At 53.5% G+C, this 18,519-nt stretch overlaps 1 protein-coding gene across 2 annotated transcripts in view; it reads left to right on the top strand.

The window, feature by feature from the left end:
* Positions 1-1,931: 1,931 nt before the first annotated feature.
* ITGA11 (integrin subunit alpha 11) overlaps positions 1,932-18,519 on the top strand; it is a 118,259-nt gene continuing 101,671 nt past the window's right edge. The window contains exon 1 of one of the 2 annotated variants that reach the window (XM_070622645.1): positions 1,932-2,457. In XM_070622645.1, coding sequence (XP_070478746.1) covers positions 2,406-2,457 — 52 coding nt within the window. In that variant the 5' untranslated portion in view covers positions 1,932-2,405. The remainder of the gene's footprint in view (positions 2,458-18,519) is intronic. The other variant, XM_008526087.2, reaches the window with a different exon arrangement.

Raw genomic sequence — 18,519 nt, forward strand, 5'->3', positions numbered from 1 at the left:
TATTCATACTATGCTTTTTCCTATACATACATACCTATGATAAAGTTTAATTTATAAATCAGGCCTGGTAAGAGATTAACAATAACTAATAATAAAATAGAACAATATACTGTAACAATATGCTGATAACCAAGATGGATACTAAATGACTAATGGGCCTGTAGCATTTACAGCGTGGATATGCTGGACAAAGGGACGATTCACGTCCTGGGCAGGAGGGAGTGGGAGGGTGCGAGATTTCATGGCACTTCTCAGAGCGGCACACAACTTAAAACTTACGAATTGTTTATTTCTGGAATTTTCCATTTAAAGTGAAACAGTGGAAAGTGAAATCACGGATAAGGGGGGACTATTGTACTTGATTCAGGACCCCCATGTCCCTGATGAGAACAGTGTGAATTAATGAATGGCAGAAGTGTTACTTGAGGACCAGCAGCAGCACCCACCGCAAAGAGCCCCTCAGGAAGCAGTGTGCGGTCTCAGAGCGTGGTCTTCAGTCCACCTACACGCCAGAGTGCCTGCGGTGCCCATCAGGACTCCTTGATCTTCACGGACTTTGCAATCTTCATAAGTGCTCCAGGCAATTCCCTTGCATCAGATTTGGAAACCCACTAGCAAGAGCATAAATTTGTGAGAGGCAGGGAAGCGGTTTGTTGCCCACGGGATAGCTCTAGGCTCAAAGCGTCCTCACTCAAATTCACTGAAACAATAAAGGGGACTCAGCGACACAATTGAAAGTCCCGAGGGGAGCAGGCTGAGGGGTGGCTTGATTCAGGGCCTTAACAAGACCCTCCCGGACTTGGTTTCTCCATTCTGTCATCCACTGTCTGCCTCATCCCCAGGCCAGAGCTCTCTTCCCCACCCCTATCCCTATCAACTTCCAGGCCTCTCCGATTCTTTGTCCCAGCCTGGGAGGGGACACGGGGGAAGGAGAGAAAGAATTAGTTAGTTTATTCTAGGGTCTCTTTTAGAAGAGCAAGAAAGCTTGTTTCCCAGAAAACATATTTCCTTTGTCATATTGTCCCTTCTTAAACTATGGCCAGGGGGTGGCAATACACTGATTGATTTCAGCCTAAACCACATGCGCCCGGACATACATGCTGCAGGGATGGGAGCATCTTCCCCCAGAGTCTGTGGCTGAGTGGGAGAGGTGAGGATACTGAAATAAAAACTAGGGTGGCTACCAAGAAGACAGCAATGTTGGGGATGCAGGCACAATGCCTGCTATTACACATACTTACGTGAACCTGGGCCTTCTCAAACCCCCAGGACCCAGACTGAATGTCACCTCCTCTGGGAAGTCCTCCCAATCCCTCCCAGAGAGAAAACTCTACCGTGTTTTCAGTCTGGACAAGGAGAAAAAAATCAGTCAAATGATTACACCAGTTGATGTCTAGTTTCTCTCCTAAGTACAGTGAAGAAAAATGAGAGCTCGCCTGTATCTGAGGACCTGACCTGGTGAGGACAGCAGTGAAGGGAGGCTTTCCTGAGCAAGTGGCAGGGCCTCTGCTGTAGCTTTCACCACACGGGCCATCCCGCCCTCTGCCTCAGCTCTCTTCCGTGGGGAAAGGCTGGCCTCCATACCCACAGGTTGTGGTCCAGGGCCTGATTTAACGCTTGTGCAACAAATGTGCGTTGAGTTTAGTTGTCTGTGGTTAGAAGAGCTGGGAAGGAAAGCGGCTGGGTCCCAAAGAAGAGCTTCGCTGTTACGCTAAAAGTGGGCCTGGGGTCCTCCAGGATGCTTTGGGCTGTTTCGGGCGTGTGGGTGGGAGAGTAGAGGCAGAAGAGGGGTCTGCGTTTATTCCAGGGTCAGAAGAAGCGTTGTGGCCTTTACAGTCCAAGCTCCAGGGTGTGTGTACGGGGTGGGGGGGGGGGGGACAGGGGCATGTCTCAGAATGGACGTTGGAGGGACATCCACTCCACTCGGCCAAGGGAGACCTGAGTCACAGCCGCTGTCCCCGGGTCACCCCTTCAGCTTTGCGAGGCTCTTTCTTCTGGGAAATGGCATATAAACCACTTTTCCTGAACAGACTGAACTTGGTGGTGATGGGGTAAAGGGAGGTGTTGAGCGGGGGACGGGGTTCCCAGGAGCGGTTCTGGGGTTTTCTCCTAAGGCAGAGGTGAGGTGGAGGCAGAAGGAGAGATTTGGAGACGGCGTCGAGGCCGCAGCCTGCCGCCTGCCCAGGTGGCAGAGGGGCCGAGACGGGACCGGAGCCAGAGCGGGTGGCGTCCGGCGCCCCTCCCCGCCGCGCGGCCCTCCCACTTCCTCCGAAGGAGCGCGCTGTCAGGGAGCCGGGCGCCCGCGCGCACTGCAGGCTCGAGGCGCCGCGCCGAGGAGGCTGCCGCTCTGGCTCGCCGCCCCCGACGCCGCTCCGCACCGGGCACCCGCCGCCGCGCCGCGCGCCATGGACCTGCCCAGGGGCCTCCTGGTGGCCTGGACGCTCAGCCTGTGGCCAGGTACGTGGCCCTCTTGCTTCCCCTTGCCCTTGGGAGCCCCCGCCCCCCGCCTTGGCCCGCCGGGACCTCGGACCCAGCTGCCAGGAGAGGGACGCGTTGTGCGGCCCAGAGTCGGACCTTGGCTGCTCTTGGGGACGTGGGTTCCCGGGAACTGGCTGCAGTCCAGCGGCTCTGCCAAGTTCAGGAAAAGAGGGAGACGCGCGGAGGCGCCTTGGAGCTGGGACTTCGGTGTGTTTGGGAAAAGTTGAAGAGGTTCGAGTTGAAAAGCGCCGAGGGCGGGTGGCCCCACTGGACAGCCTGGCCACCTCCAAGGGCCACGCCGGGGTTGCCGCACCGCCGGGACGGGGAGAGACGCGCAGAGCGAGCCCCGCTCGGCTGCCCTCCCGCCTGGCGCGGAGAGAGCATCCTGAAGCGTGGAGAGCCAGGCGCAGCGGCCCTAGAAGGCTGGGGCAGACCCCGGAGTCGAAAGCCGCCCGGAGTCCCTCCGGCGGGGGACAGAGGGAACCCCCAGGGCAGTCGGCTCCTTGGCGGTGGCGAGCAGTCCCCGGACCGGCCAAAGGCAGCGGGGTGCAGCTCTGCAGCCCAGGGCCCCCGAAAACGTTACCTGACGCTCGGGGTAGGGACGGGGCATCGCCCCCCAGCCCGCGCTCAATTATGCAATGATTCCGTAATCCGGGGGAAGCCACTGTCGCCGAGACGCGCGCGCCGCCGCCTAATGCACTCCAGGTGCCGGGGCGCGGCGGGGACCTCGGGCTGGCCAGGCACGCGCCCGGGAATGAGAGGGCAGCCCTGGACTCTCCGCACTGGGGCACCTGGACCGGGCTTCCCCACACCCGGCGCCCCGGCCCGACCCTCCACATAGGGGCGGCGGCCAGCAGCGCTGTTCTAAAGGCCCGAGAGCTTTCGGGGACCCTCCTCGGAGCAGCTGAGTGCTCCGGTGGGGACCAGCGGGGGCCACCTAAGGGATTAACCGCCGGGCCTTCTGCGTGGGCTCCAGGCTGGGGCTGGGGCGGGGAGCAGGGGTGAGATGTGGTGGCAGTGGGAGAAGCACCCTTAGTGGAGACCCCGTAGCCTGCGCTCCTCACCCGGGTCCAAAGTACCACGGCAACAAGTGCACCGCGTGTCAGTCTATAAAGGAGCTTCTGAGAGGGTCTGCAGTTGAAAGGGCCTCTGGCTGGTGGGCTTCAGTTCAGATCCTAGAGTCACAGTTTACAACCAACGTTGAGGTATGAAACTGTCGGGGTGAGGGGGTTTGGGGACGGCAGGGGAAGAGCTGCACCAGGCGGGCATACATCTAGAACCCAGCTACAGGAAGAGCCAAAGGCCATTCTAGGTCATTTAGACAGGAGGGGAAACAACTACAGGAACTACCTTTAAATCACAGGAGATCCAGCCAAAGGAAAAGGGAATGCACCCCTGTGTGACTCCAGAGGGGTGGAACCATCCCGTCAGACCCGGAGATGGAGTGGCTGCCTGAGGGGCTAGAGAGAGTCTGGACCTCAGGAAGCTAAGAGCAACGTCTTTGAAATCAGACCCGGCTTCCAGTTCTGGCTCTGCTGCCCACTAGCTGCACAACCTTGGGCAGGTTATGCGATCTCTCCAAGGCGTCTCCTCCTCTGTGGAATGGAGGGAGAAGTTCTGAGTTCATAAAGCTGTCTGGATGATTAAGTGAGGCACCGTAAGAAAAGTCCTTAACACAGAGCTGGGTGCACAGTAGGACTGGAGCAATGATTGTTAATATTGTTGTCACTTAAGCAGAGGTGGGGGGAAGTAGGGGAGTGGGGTGAAGGACAGGGACAGGATTTGTGACTCACAGCTCCCTTTATATGGAGAAAACCATCCCTGAGTTATGTCTGGTCAGTTTGGGTTCTTGAAATATGGGATTCATTAAACATATCAATCAATGTTGGAACAACATCTGTTTGCAAGGAGCTGGGGGTGGGGCTCAAGCACGTGTGCAAACCCGGCCCTGCCTGGAGCTGAGAACAAGGCAAGACTAGGGAAAGCTAAACAGAGGCCCTAGGGAGGGAACAGCACAGAGAAGCTAAGGGCTGCTGTTCAAACAAGAGAAGTGCAGTTCCACTTGGATAACCAAAGGGGGCTTCCTGGAGGAGGAGATATCATTTGAACCGGGCCTTGCAGAAGTGTGTAGAATGAGGACAGAGCTTAAAGTAGGACTGTTCATATGTCAGAGTGTTATTTCCTGAGACTAGTTAAAACTCAGAAAGGCAAATATTTTAAAACCACAAAGGTGACTCCCGTCAGTCTGAACTCTGAAGATTGGAAGGGTCTCAGGGGTCGTTGAGTCTATTCCCTTGGCTCCAGAGCAGGGTTGATGTTGATCTCTCATGTGTGCATCATGTGCATTCAATGTGAGGACTACCAGGAAGTTTTCCTACTGGTGACGGCACAGTTTGGCTGCGCAGGGGACCTGTCACAGGCCAAGCTGGGAGTGAGTCCCCATTGAGGCCATTGTGAGTTCAGAGCCTCCATCTTTCCAGAGCTTCTGCTACAAGCTGGGCAAGATGATGGGGTGGGAAAACTATCAAGAAAGCCAGAAAAAAAGTAGACAAGTCCAAAGTGATAGCTGACATTCAGAGAGAGCAGATCCATGGATCAGGACTTTCCTGTTAAACACATCTGTATAAGGGTTGATGGGGTAATGGCTCTTTAAAAAGCCAGTCTTTACTGAGCACCTGTTATCTGCCATCCCCAGAAAGACACACAAGGAGATCAGACAGCATGGGAGTGAAGGCCCTGGGGTCTCAGCCTGGAATGGGTCTGGGCTCCGCCAGCGAGGACTCTATGCCCTCGGCAAGTTACTAAACTGCTCTGTGCCAGGGCCTGCCCAGTGGCACAGCGGTTAAGTGCACACATTCGGCTTTGGCAGCCCTGGGTTCGTCAGTTCGGATGCTTGATGCGGACATGGTACTGCTCATCAAGCCATGCTGTGGCAGGCGTCCCACATATAAGGTAGAGGAAGATGGGCATGGATGTTAGCTCAGGGCCAATCTTCCTCAGCAAAAAAAAAAAAAAAAACACAACCTGCTCTGTGCCTTAGTTTTCTCACCTGTAAAATGGGGATGATAATAATAGAACCTATAGAGTTACCCAAAGATTAAATGAGCAAATGTCTATAAAGTGCTGGAAAGTTCCAGGCACATATTAAGCACTCAAGGAAGTTATCTTTCTTATCATCACATTATCAGTGCACAAGGTACTGACCATTCAGTAAGGGGTCTAAGGATGCACAGAGATGTAACTTCCAAACTCAAGTCCATGAGAGAAGTCTAGAAGAAGTGCTGGGGCTCTGGAGGCTCAGAGGAGACATAAATGCCAAGGCTCTAAATAAACCTAAACTTTCCTTGCCCCTGCCCCGAAAGGCCTCGCCCAAAGTCTGGATCATAATGGGAACTCAGAGATTTTTTGCTATAGAGGCTGCCTTAAAGTCAATATGGTCTGAGTGTGAGTGTTTTGGGGTGTTGGAGAGGAGAGAAACCAGACGACTCAGCGTGGCACTTGTGTTTCCTGGTGGGTGGGGCTCCTATGCCACAGGAAAACCGTGTGTGGCAGAAGCACGGTTCTAGGCACCACAGATGCACAAAGACTAAGATCCCAGCCCTGCTCTCCAGCTTTGGAAGAGCAGGGAGAGAGACGAAGTTTGTCACCTTGCCTCCCCAACTGCCCATCCTGCTGGGAACTTGTCAGCCAAGTCTCTCAGCTACCATCAGCTGAGGAGCTTCTGGACCCTTCCACACACAGGCCCTGGGGGCCCTAAAGAGATGGGAGTGGAATATCACCTTCTTTCTACTTGTTCACCATGCCGATCTCTACCCAACAGTGGACCCCCGCAGATGGGATGTCTACCTCCTTGCCATTCTCATTGTTCTCAGCCCAACCACGCAGGGCTGTGGGCCCTTGGGGAACTCAGACAGCTGCTCACCTTCGTTTTGCCCTCTGGGAGCCTCTTTCTCTCCCTCCAGGAGAGGGAGCTTCCTCCAGCAGCAGGGAACTTCCCTTTCATGCTCTCCCCTGTCACCTAGGACAAAACTGTGTTCTGAGCTGGTCTGGCTTGGCTCTTGCTGTATAGAAGGGAGTTTGGAGAATTCAAAAAGCCCTCTTTTCTCTCCATAGGCCTGACTTCGGAGATTATTGTCTCACTATAGTTTCAAGATCTTACTTTGTGAGTCAAAGTTGAACATTGTTCTACTGCAATTGCAAAGAGAAAGGATCCATCATAATGCCCCCCGGGCAGCGATGGCCTTTGGCCGACTCAGGGAGCCCAGCTATAAAATAAGCTTTAAACATGCACTAACACAGTTCAAAAATGATCTCTCTGCTATTTTGGTATCTCTGCCTCTACCCCACCACCACCAGACCGTGGGCTCCATCAAGGATTCATAGCCATTTGAAACTATTTTCACCCAAATAATTGGGAGCTCCAAAGACTCCCAGGCACCCTCAGTACTGAGTGCTTGCTTAGAAAGCTACGGTCCAGGTGCGGACCGTCCCCAACCTCCATGATGTAAATCCTAACTGAATTCTTAGTTGAAAGCCCAGAAGTTTGTTACCAGTGAGGGGAAAAGGGGAAGAGAGAGACTGGAGTTGGTCATCTTGTAAACCAAAAATAAATAAGCTCTCCCAAAATTCCATGAATGGTTTGCATACTGTGTACTTATGCTCTGAGTCACAAGGAAATAAAATCCCACCTGGAGGAAAAGGTCAGTGTGGTCAAAACCCCTTGCTGCCTCTGTCCCTCGTTTCATCCTTCACCCTCACGCTTACTGAGCAGCAATAAGCATCATCGCATGCACGGCCTGGAAACCCAGCTGTCCACGTGGGTGGATCCAGGATAAGCCCCTCTGGGCCTCATTGTCCTCGTAAAATGGGGAGAATAACGACCGCACGTGCTGATGTGTGTTAGACGATCTATCAGTGGCTCATTTATATCAAGTGCTTAGAGCAGCGTCTGCCACTCAGTCAGCCCTCCAGTACCAGCAGCAGTATTTACCCTTCCCATCATGGATTATTTGACTGATGTCAGGCACTGTGTCAAGCACTTTCTTACGTCTCGTCTAAGATGTGAGAGATGGCTCGTCTAAGGTCATGCCGATAGAGTAAGAGGCAGAATTGGGATTTGTCTGACCCCAAAGCTGCTGCTCTTAATCCCTGCATGATATCTCTTCGGGAAATGGGCCCAGAGGGCATAGAAAGAGAATAAGATGCCCTTGCTGAAGGAGTTGTCATCAGGGAAAATGAGGTCAGTGCACAAATGGCCATCCTGACAGGGGCACTGGCCCAGGAGCGTCATCGCCCTCCTTCAGACTCAACCAGACAGTGACGCCTCGCTTATGATGCTGGCTCAGTGAGCCGTGGTCCTTACATGGTGCCGCGTAATGTGGGGGCCTCTCTCCCTCACTTGCCTCCCCTGCTCAGGGCCAACAGGAGCTCACCTCCTGTCCCCAAGTGCCCAATACTCTGGGCCACTGTGACTGCCCCAGGGCTTCCTCTCCAGCCCATCCTCAGGGTCCAGGCTGGGCATTCCTCTCCTGCCTTCCCTGCCTCGGCTCCCATTCCCCTAATCAAAACCCGCTCTGAGCTCCAGGCCTAACGAGTTACTTCATGCTGAACAGCACTAATGAGTGATGACAACTTCCTGTGTTCTACCGGAGCAATTCGCATTTTAACTGGGCTGTGCCCTAAGCCAGAGGAGTAAGGGGCTAATGGTGGAACTTCAGGCACCAGGACCACCCAGCAGATGGAATAGTTGAGGCAGGGGGTCCTGCCTGGCATGGTCTAGCCCTTCAGCCCACTACTCCATCAGCAGTCAGAGGCGTCCTGCGCCGACCCTTGTGGACAATGAGCAGCCTCATCCTGTAATGCAGAAGAAGCCAGCCTGTGGCTTGGCTGATGCCGCTCTAAAGCGGGCAGAGGTTTTTCCACGTGGCATGTGGGGTGAGTTAGGCAAGTTGCTACAGTAACGCGCTCTGGGATTCCAAACAGGATGACACAGGGAAGGGGTTCCTGTCTCGGCAGCTGGGGCTGAAGGCTTTCTCGCCCTAGCAGCATCGCCCAGCTGGACCAGACTGCCAGAAATCCTGACCCTGCAGATTTCCAGGGTCTGTTTCTTTGCAGATCAGGAGGACTGGGCCTCAGGAAGAGGAGAGCCCATGGAAAATTCATGAAATAGGCGAGTGAGTACAGCTCCAAACAGTCTGCAAAAAGCACTCCATTGTTCATTCCATCATTCAGGATAGGCCAGGTGAGGCCAGAGGCCCTGCCAAGGGTGGCATGTCCATTAGACAGATGGGGAAATTGAGGCTCTTAAAGGTTGAGTGATTTCCCATGATTTTCCCAAGATCACATGGGAACTCAAGGAGGTCTTCTGGCCAAAGATGAGGTTAGGAACCTAATTTGCTACTCTCATCAGAGGAACTTAAGGAGTAAGCAATGCTTCAGCCAAAGGAATGATGTTCTAATGGTAGATTTTCTACATCTATGTTAGGCAGGTAGGACAAGATCATTGAAATCATTCTCTGTGGACCTCTGGGGGTGTCCCCAATCTCCACCATCCTCCCTTTCAGCCTGGCTCATCCCCATACCCTCAGACCATTGCACCTTCCTCCTCTCAGGAAGAAGGCCACAGAGCATTATCCATCTCCTCTCCTTCTACTGGAATTGCTCTTTCCCTGGAGCTCCCAGCCCCTCATATTCAATGATTGGTGGCAATCATAGAGTGCCATGAATAATTTGCAGACAGAGCTCTTCTCTGAGTTTATCATACACACCACTTACCACACATGCAGGACCACGTGCACATAATCTGCAGGACACAGTGCAAAATGAAAATGCAAGTCTCCTTGTTTAAAAATCATGAAGAATTTCAAGATGGCCACAGCAGAGCATTAAACCAAGTGGGGGCCCTTCTGAGGGTGGGGCCCCAAGCAACCGCACAGGCTGCACAAGCATGAAGGCAGCCTTGTTCACCTGGTTCTCCCCGCTGGTCTGTAATTTGGCAAGGAAGGCACCATGATGCCACTTTACAGATTAAGAAACTGAGTTGCTTGTCCATTTGGCCAACATGTCCTGAGCACCCACGAAACCCCAGGAACCTCCAGGTTCTGGGGATTCCAAATTAGATAAGACACAGGCTCTGCCTCAAGGAACTCGGTGAGAACCGGAGGTGCGGATTACACAGACTACAGGGCTCGTGAACGTGCTGGTCTCCACAGAGGGCAGGGCTGTCCATGGGCCAGTCCTAAAGGCACACAGCCGGGGCTGTGGGATGATTTTTAGGCCATGGAATTCAGAAGACGCTTCTGTCTCCAGTTACAGCCCCAAGACCTCTTTGAGAACCTTTCTGGAGGACCTTCAAACATTTGACACTTGGCTCTGGAGTAGCCACCTTGGTGAGTGCACGAAGCCAAACCTTGCAACGCTGGCCTCCCCGCAGGTATCTGTGCTGCCGTGGTCCCGCCAGGCAAGCACTTCTACAGAAAGCGTCACTCCTCAGGTTCTGTTACCTGCCCATTTCGGCCTCTCCACTTGGTCTATCATGGAATTGCAGACGATCAGCAAATCCATGCCTGGGTGAACAAGAGAACGATGGTGTAAAACAAAACCTCTGCCTAGGCCATACCCCAGAACACATCGTTGCTGCCCACGGTGGAGCCCAGTATTGGAATTTTTTAAGCTCCCCAATAATTCTAATGCACAGCCAGGGCTGAGAGTCACTGTAGTCCTCTAACCCCAATCCCCAATCAAGCAGAAGAGAAAGCACTGTCCAGGGAAGGGAAACGACTTGCTCAGGGTCACACAGCCCCCAGTGGTGAAGCCAAGATCTAACCAGTCCTCCTGAATCTCGATTCTTCCAGCCCGCTTCCCCAGCCTGCAGCTGCACAGGATTCAGAGCCAGGCGGGGCTGGAGAGGCAACTTGGACTCAGAATTTGAGAGGCTGAACGCAAGCCGGAATTTGAGGGTGGGGGGTGGTAGTTGGAAGGTCTTACTCTGCCAGTCTGTGTCCCCACAAAGCCATAAGCTATTGATCCCTGTGTGGTCCCAAGCTGGAGACCTAGGGAAGCCAAAGAGGGACCACAGGGACACTGATTGACTGAGGATCCCAGTCAGAACTGCCCACAGACAGAGGGACCGGCCCAGGGGCTGGGGGAGTAGAGGTGTCCAGCAGGGGTTAGACGAAGCCCATTAGGGTCATTCCGACCCTGCAATCCTGGGCCCCCCCAAAGCTGTCGAGAGTGTTCAGGTGAGGGAAGTGCCTGACTCAGGATGGGGACCTGCAAAGCGAAGCCCAGGCTGGGTGGGGAAGGGATGTTCCATCAGGGAGAGAGAGGAGGCTGCCTGGGAGCGGAAGGGCTCTGGGACCTCCCTGAGGCTCCAGCCCAAACTCAGGTGTCGTTGTCCCTCTTGCCCCCACCCATCCAAACCTCTCTCAATAGCAGCCAAAATGAGGCAAAAACACAAACTGGGTTGTGTAGTGACTCCCCTGCTTGAAACCCTCAGTGACTCTCCATTGCCAGTAGATTGAGTCCAGACTCTTTAATAGCACTAACCAGACCCCGAATGGCTGGTCCCGGCCTGTGCTTGGTTTCACCTCTAGGAGCACCACGTGCACGGGCACCTGCACATCCTACAGCACCCCATGTGACTGAGCATCTCACTTTCTCAAACACTCCAGCTCTCTCTGGCCTTCGTGCATCTTGTTCTCTATATCCCATTCTACCTCCTCCTTTCTCCTGGCTGCCTCCCACTTAGTCTTCAGGTCTCCACTTGGGCACGACTTCTCCCTGAAAGCCTTACCGGACCCCCCCAATCAGACCTCAGAGCCCCACTTGTGTGACCTCAGGATACCCTGCACTTCGCCACCACACAGGGTTACAACTGCCTGAACATCTCGCCCCCTGGACCGAGAGCAGAGACCACATCTTCCGTCAATCTCTGCATCCCCAGCTCTCACACAGTGCCAGACATAGTAGGTGCTCAATTAACATGAGTCAAACGAATGGAAGAACTCTGTCCACGTGGACAGAAAGATATTGAAGGGCAAGATAGTTGTCTTAAATTTATTTGCACCTGCACCCCCAGGAGGTAGTGCGAGCCAGGCCCTGTGCTAGGTGCTCTGGGGATAAAAGATAAGAGATAAGTCCTGTCCTTCCAGGAAGTTATGGTTTAGTAGGAGAGAGACTCTTGGGTAAATAACTATAATATAAGGGAGGAAGTAATAAAGGCTATAAGAGCTCCAGACAAAGGACTCTGGGATTTGACTGCTGAGAAAGAGATGGTTTGCAGGAAGGGGAGAGAGTCTATCTGGGCAAACGGCCAGTGTTTGGTCGACAGGATGCTGGAGTAGGTGCCATGGGAACTGCAAGAACGGAACTGAGGCCATTGAGAGAGGACCAGAGCGCCAACTACGGCATTTGGATCTAGCAGATGGGGAGCCACTGAAGGCTTTTGAGGGAGGGTAGTGGCACATTCTAATCTGTGTTTTAAGAAGCTCCTGGGGGCGAGGTGGATGTGACAGGGCAACAACTGGGAGCCAGAGCAATAGGACGGCTATGCAGCGACCCAGGCGAGAGGACACAAGAGCCTGAGGGAACAGTGGTGAGATGAAAGAGGAGGTGTGAACCGCTGGGAGGCAGAGTGGCACAGGGCCTGGTCACCAGGGAAGGAGAGGGGTCTGGGAGGCCACAGGGCAGCGCCACTGACCTGAGGAGAGAAGACGGGAGGTTCGAGAAGGGTGAAGTTGAGTGGGTTCTGGAGGTGTCGACTTTGCGGGCTCTTGGGCAAGTGGAGGTGGCCCTCAGACAGCTGGAAATGTTGGCTGGGAGCTTGGAATTGAGTCCGACTGGAAATGTTTTGACTAGGAGCCTGTCACATAAACGCCCCTTAGTGGCATGAGGCCTGAGTGAGAGGGAGTGCCCGCGACACAGTGCCTCCGGTCCCTCCATCCCCTTTCCAGGCCCAGAAGCGGTGATTCATGCCCCAAACTTAAAGAGAACCTGGATTCTGATTTTAAAAGCCTTTCAGAGCAGAAAAAACCAAGGAGAGGGCCAGGCCAGACCACAAGCCAAACGTCAGCTGTGGAATGTGCTTGCTGCTGACAGTGAGGCCAGCCAGGGGCAGAGACATTGGCAGGCTCGGCAAGAGGCCCCTCTAAGTGGCCCGAATGTGTCAAAATTGTCGCTGAGATTGTCCCTGCTCCTTTCTCTCTTGTCAGTGTGGATCTGGCTGTGTTTTAGCTCATCTTAGAGCTAGTCCCTGCCCTCATGCCGTGGCCTGTCAGTTCCACTGGTCCCACTCCATCCTTGGTGAGAGAGCTCCGGCTTGCCTTCCATCTGCCCCGCTCTGCTCAGCCCAGAGGACTAGGACCAGGAGGCAGGCAGGGGTCTGGGGGCTGCTGGGGGGGGGGCACCCAGAAAGACTCCTGTGGCTTCTGGCAACAGCCACCTGACTGGGCCCCCTGCGTCTGCCCTGCCCCTTGAGGCTCTTCCACCACCAGCCAGAGGGAGGCTGCTAGAATGTAGGTCAGATCATGTCATGTCCCGCCTCTGCTCCAAGCCCTCCAGGGCTCCCCTTCTGTCTCTGAGGAAGAGCCTTCTGTGATCTGGCTCCCCTGCCTTTCTGACCTCATCCTCTACTCCTCCTCCACTTGCTCCACCCATGCAGTCTCTGGAATGTTCTTCAAACGTACAGGGCGCTGTAGGCTTTGCACTTGCTGTTCCTTCTGCCTGGAATGCTCTTCACCAATGAGACATCTTCCTTCAGGCCGTTACTCCAATATCACCCTCTCACGGAGGCCCTTCCTGGCACCCCTACTTAAATTTCAGCCTCGCCCTGCATGCACTCCCCTACATGAACACCCTTTCCTGCTTTGGTCTCGCGGAGGTGTTTCCCATTATCCAGCATTATTGCCTATTTTATTTATCCGCTTGTTTATTGCCTGTCTCCCCCCAACAGAATGTAATCGTGAGAGCAGGACTCCTGTATGTTGTGCTCACTTAGGTATCCCAGGGTCCAGAGCAGTGGCGGCCAGAGTCGGCGAGTAGTAAACAGTTGTGGAATGAATGAGTGAGCCAGTGAAAATCTCCCCAGTGGGCTGCACCAGCCTGAAATCCCATTAATTAACCCCTGTGGGACGTGCACAGCCTCTCTCCCGTCACCCTTGTTAGGGCGCCACTTCCCTAGGTGGGCATGCGCTCAGTCCTGACACCTCCAAGGCCGTTTGCTATTAGAGGCTTGCTTTCTAGAAGAAGAGGCTGGCGGCAGTGGCAGATGGGCAGGACAAGGAGAGTAGCTGAGGGGGAAGAGGGGCTGTTGAAGGGAGAAGGGTCTTGAAAGGGGCAGATCGATTCAGAGCTGCAGCCCAGGCTGGCCCAGCTGGCCCCATCTCCTCAGCACTGTTTACCATGACCTAGAGAGGACACGGGGAGACTGGGAAAGGCCTTGTTTATGCCCAGTGGAAACCTGGGTATCTAAGGGGACTTCCCAGGAAACAAGGGGGCGGGAGAGCAGGAGATTAAAATGCCTCATTCCCCACAAGAGGGTAGTGATTCAGACATCATCCCTGTACCGCACGACGTGGCCGTGTCATTTAGTACCCAAGAAGGAGCTGGCAGTGCCCAGAGGCGATGGCAGAGGCTGAACGGTGGACCCCAGGTTAAGGCCCAATCCCTGGGAGCCACCAGACCAGAAGCTGCCCTGGTGGCTTAGGAGACAGGATGAAACCCATTGTCCAGGTGGAGAGATTGAGTCTGAGCCCGACGAGGTTCGCATTAGGGGTGTGTTCCACTCACTTGAATACCAGCCCTGACACTTATTAAGTGTGTCACCTTGGGCAAGTCACTTCCTCTCTTTAGAATTGCCATGGAAATTATAATGCCTACTTTGTAGGATTAGTATGAAAAATTAGAAATGATACTGATTAGCAAACAAAATATCCAGCAGGGACGAGGTGTCAGTAAACATTAGGAGTGACAGTAATCCTTGCTCACGTTCGCTGAGGGCTTCTAGGAGTCAGGCTTTGCTCTCAGCACTCATCTCACTCATCCTGTAGGAGGGGTGCTGCTGTCCCCCCACCTTAGACATGAGGACACCAAGGCAGGTGGTTACGTAACTGACCCAGGATCACCAAGGTGGTAAAGGCACAGCCTGGGATTGGAACCCAGGCCAATTCTGAGACGGCAGTTCCCAGCGGTTATGTGACTTGCCCAAGGTCATGCAACTGCGCTAAACAAGAGAGCCGGAGTTCAAATCCAGGTTTGATGGTCCCAAAAGCCCACCTTCTTTCCTGCTTTGCGTCTGCCACCCACATGACTTTGGCCATGTCTGTGTATCACCTTGATGACTTTCACGCAATAATTTTCCTTAAATTGACTTTAAATCAACTCCGTCTTTTTACTTAACCTTGTCCTGAGCAATAAGCACTGTGGAATCTAAGTTTTGATTTGCTTGTCATTTTTTTAATACCCACTAAATAAACACACGAGTAGTCAAGTTTTAATGTTCTCTCTTGTCCCATCTAAACGCTTCTCACCACTCCGCCCTGGGGGACGCCGGGTTATACTGGGCAGCCTCAGGAGGACAGCGCTCCCTAGTCCCCGCTCCCCCAGAGCTGAAGTATGGCAGGGCTAGGTTTGACGGGGGCAGTTTTCATGAGACGGCCCAGATGCCTTTCAGCTGATTTCTCGGTTGCCCGGGCTCTCTCCTTGGGCGTGTGGTCAGAGCCCCCTCCAGGACCACGCCCCTTGGCGTTCACTGGGAGGAGTCTAGAGAATGGCAGATGTCCAGGCAACAGGAGTGGCCACTTTCTCCAGTGCTCAGCCCACCCCAGGGGGAGGCCCAGGAGACCCCTTTCCCGGTGCGTAATACCCCGTCGCTTGTTGTTTCTGCGGTGTTGTTTGGCTTGGCAGCAGCCCCACTCAACTGGTCCCCATGGCTGATGGGGGTGGGCCAGGGAAGAGGGGTCTGGCCAGGGTGCCTCCCTCACGAGGGTAGAGGGAGCTTTTATGTGGAACCAGAGGCCAAAAGCCCCAGATCAAAGCTTTGCTGAGCCTGGGGCTGGCTGGAGGTGGGAAGGTGGGATGGAGAGAGATGTGGTGGGGATGCAAAGAACCACCGGGGAGGGCAGGCCAAATAAGTCTGTTGTCCCCGTGAAAGAGGAAACTCCCGATCCTCTCTCTGATAAATGTCTGTAGGGGATGTAGGTTCAAGCGGAAAGGATATTGCTGCTTTCTCTGGGCCCTTGCAGCTCCAGAAAGGTCTCCTCTCCCAGGAAGCCCTCCTGGACCACTGCCGAAGTGACAGCCCTAGTTCTGTGGGCTTCTCGACCTCATCTTACAGCAGCACCCCCACGCTCCACAAGGCTGCCTTGCCCCTTATGCGGTGGGCACTGTTCGCTTCCTTACCTCTTACTTTCTCCTCCTCTGTGTAGCATCACACCATCCTGCACAACCTCCTACACCCCCCTCCTAGGATTTCAACAGTGCCTCAGGCAATTCACGCCAGCCGGCACTCTCTCTTCAGATCCTGCCTCTGCTCAGCCTGCTGGGCAGTAAAACAACTACAGACTAATGTGCACAGCAGAGTTCACGGCTGATAGAATGTTAGACCTATGCCACCACTTGCTGATTTTTTTAGGAGAGGCTGCCTGAAACCACCATGACTTATCCCAAAGGGACCAATCTGAGCCAACCCTGATGTTACCAATGTGGAAACCCCAGCCTGGGGCTGGATTGCTCCCTCGCTAACTGGACCTTTTAAGCCTGGGGTAATGAAAAAGCCCTGGACTGCGGACGAGGACCTCTGGGTCAAGTTCAGGCTCTAGTACTAAACTTGACTGAGCCGTGGACCCTCTTAAGACTTCCATTCAATCACTGCTAAAATTAATATTTGACTTTCACCTTTCCAAAAGCTTTTTGGAGGCTGTGCTTCTGGGAACATTTCCTGAACCAGAACCTCGACTCTGGTTGTAAAGCCACATGTAACATGAGGAAGAAGAGGGTCTCTATTTTAAAACAACTTCATCTAGAGCCCGGGTGGACCCAATGCATGGTGGGCCCCTCCTCATTCACAGGTCCTGGGCCTCAGGGGCCTCTTGAGAGGACTCAGTAATAAGTATCTGCTTGGGAGGAAACTTGGAACCTGAACATCCCAGACAAGTGGCCACCTTCTGCTTGTATCCTTCCAGTGACAAGGAGCTCACCGCTTCACAAGGCAGGGCTTTATTTCCTAGCAAAAGCAGATGAAATCATGAATCCTTAACTCTTCTACAGACCTGAAAGTGGCAGTAAACATTTCGCATAGTCTTGAAACCATAAGGAACTCCACTCCCCAGTATCCTCCATCCGCACCAAGCCCAGCCAATGGCATCCAGCTGAACTTGGGTTCTGGTGGATCTTTGTTGAGCTCTGTGCAGCCGGAGAACTTTTCAGATCTTTGTGGGCGTGTACACTGCAGGGCGGGCCCTGCAGGCTTGGAAGGGAAGGGCCCCCACAATTCCTTTTTTTAGTTTACATTCAAAGACCAGGGGCAGACAGGCCCAGCAGTTCTCCGGGTTCTCACTGTCCTATTTCCTCTCCTCCAAGGGAAAGCCCTGCCACAAATTGCATATCCTGAGCCTTGTCTTGCTCTTGCTTTACCCCAACACTCCCTGGGCTGGGACTAACCCGGGATGCACAAGGCTTTTGATCCACACACCCATGACAAGCAGGAGACAATCTTAGGATTTGGAAAACCAAAACCAAACTGTCTGAACTCTTTGAGCTGGTTAGTATGTCAGGAAAGGGAGGGACTCAATGTCCAATTCGGCTCCCTTTGAAAGGCCAGTGGCCAGGATCAGAGTGGGCAGGGCTGCCACGTACAGCTTTGCAGGCCGTGCACTGCATAACTCGATCGACTACAATGTAAACAGCACCCCCTGCAGTTGTGTAGTGTAGTGCAGGGACCCGGGAATTGGGGGTAAAGGAAATGGTAACAGTGTACCTAAAGGGGCTTCATTCAATCCTATGTGCGGACCTAGAGAATGAGCATCCAGTCCACTGTGTGCCTTTTACCAATAGGAAGAGGAAGAAACTGACCCAATGTTGTGAACCAGTTAGAAGTCATGCTGGGGTTAGAACCAGGGCTTCTGAAGGCAAACCCAGTGCTCTAACAGCCTTCACTCCGTGAGGCTCTGAGCATCAGGTTCACTTCAACTCCTTGGCAGGTTAGTGTATGATGCTCGTGAATGCCTCTGTGTACTTTTTTCTGTCTTTTTTCACAAATGCATGTTGAGCACCTATTGTGTGCTGGGCATTGTTCTAGATGCTGAGGATAAAGTGGGGAGACAGACAGATATAGTCCCTTCCAGTGTCCTGCTGGTAAATGTTTGGCAACCGGTTCTGACTCTTGGGATGGGGTGGGGAAAGTCCTTACCTGTAGCATTGGCCAATTACTGTGGTGTAAATCCTCCCGCCATGGTCAACGTTAGCCTCCAGTGTGACCTCACTGAAAGGGAAGATGGCACTCATTCGGCTCTTGTGAGCAGGATCCAGCACAGCACTTCCCCGGTGGAACTTAAACCCAATGAGAAAGGAGACAGTGTCCAAGCAAGCAAATAGCTCTTGTAGCCATCTGTAATTATCTTGATTGTAAAGGAAATAAAGAAGATGCTTCGAGGGAGAATAATGGGTTCTCCATAGCACAGTCAGGGAAGATCTCTCCAAGGCCATGACATGGAAACTGGAGGTTGAGAAGGAGCCGGCTGAGCAAAGCTCTTGGAGAAGAGCATTCCAGGCAAAGGGAACAGCACATGCAAAGACGTTGAGGTGGAAAAGGCTTGGTGTGTTTGAGGAGCAGAGAGGAAGGCAGTGTAGCCAGAAGTCGTAAGTGACGAAGATGGTGGCACAGGAACAAGCAGATCCCGCAGGGCCTGGTGGGCCCTGAGGAAGGGTTGAATCTACCGTAAATGCAGTGGGAAGACCCTGGAGGTTGGTAACCCAGAAAATGCCAGCATCTGATTGGCATTTTTGAAAGACTTCTCTGGCTGCTGTGAAGAGCATAGCTTGGAA

This window comes from Equus przewalskii, chromosome 1 (assembly GCF_037783145.1).
Source record: "Equus przewalskii isolate Varuska chromosome 1, EquPr2, whole genome shotgun sequence".
Lineage (NCBI taxonomy): Eukaryota > Metazoa > Chordata > Mammalia > Perissodactyla > Equidae > Equus > Equus przewalskii.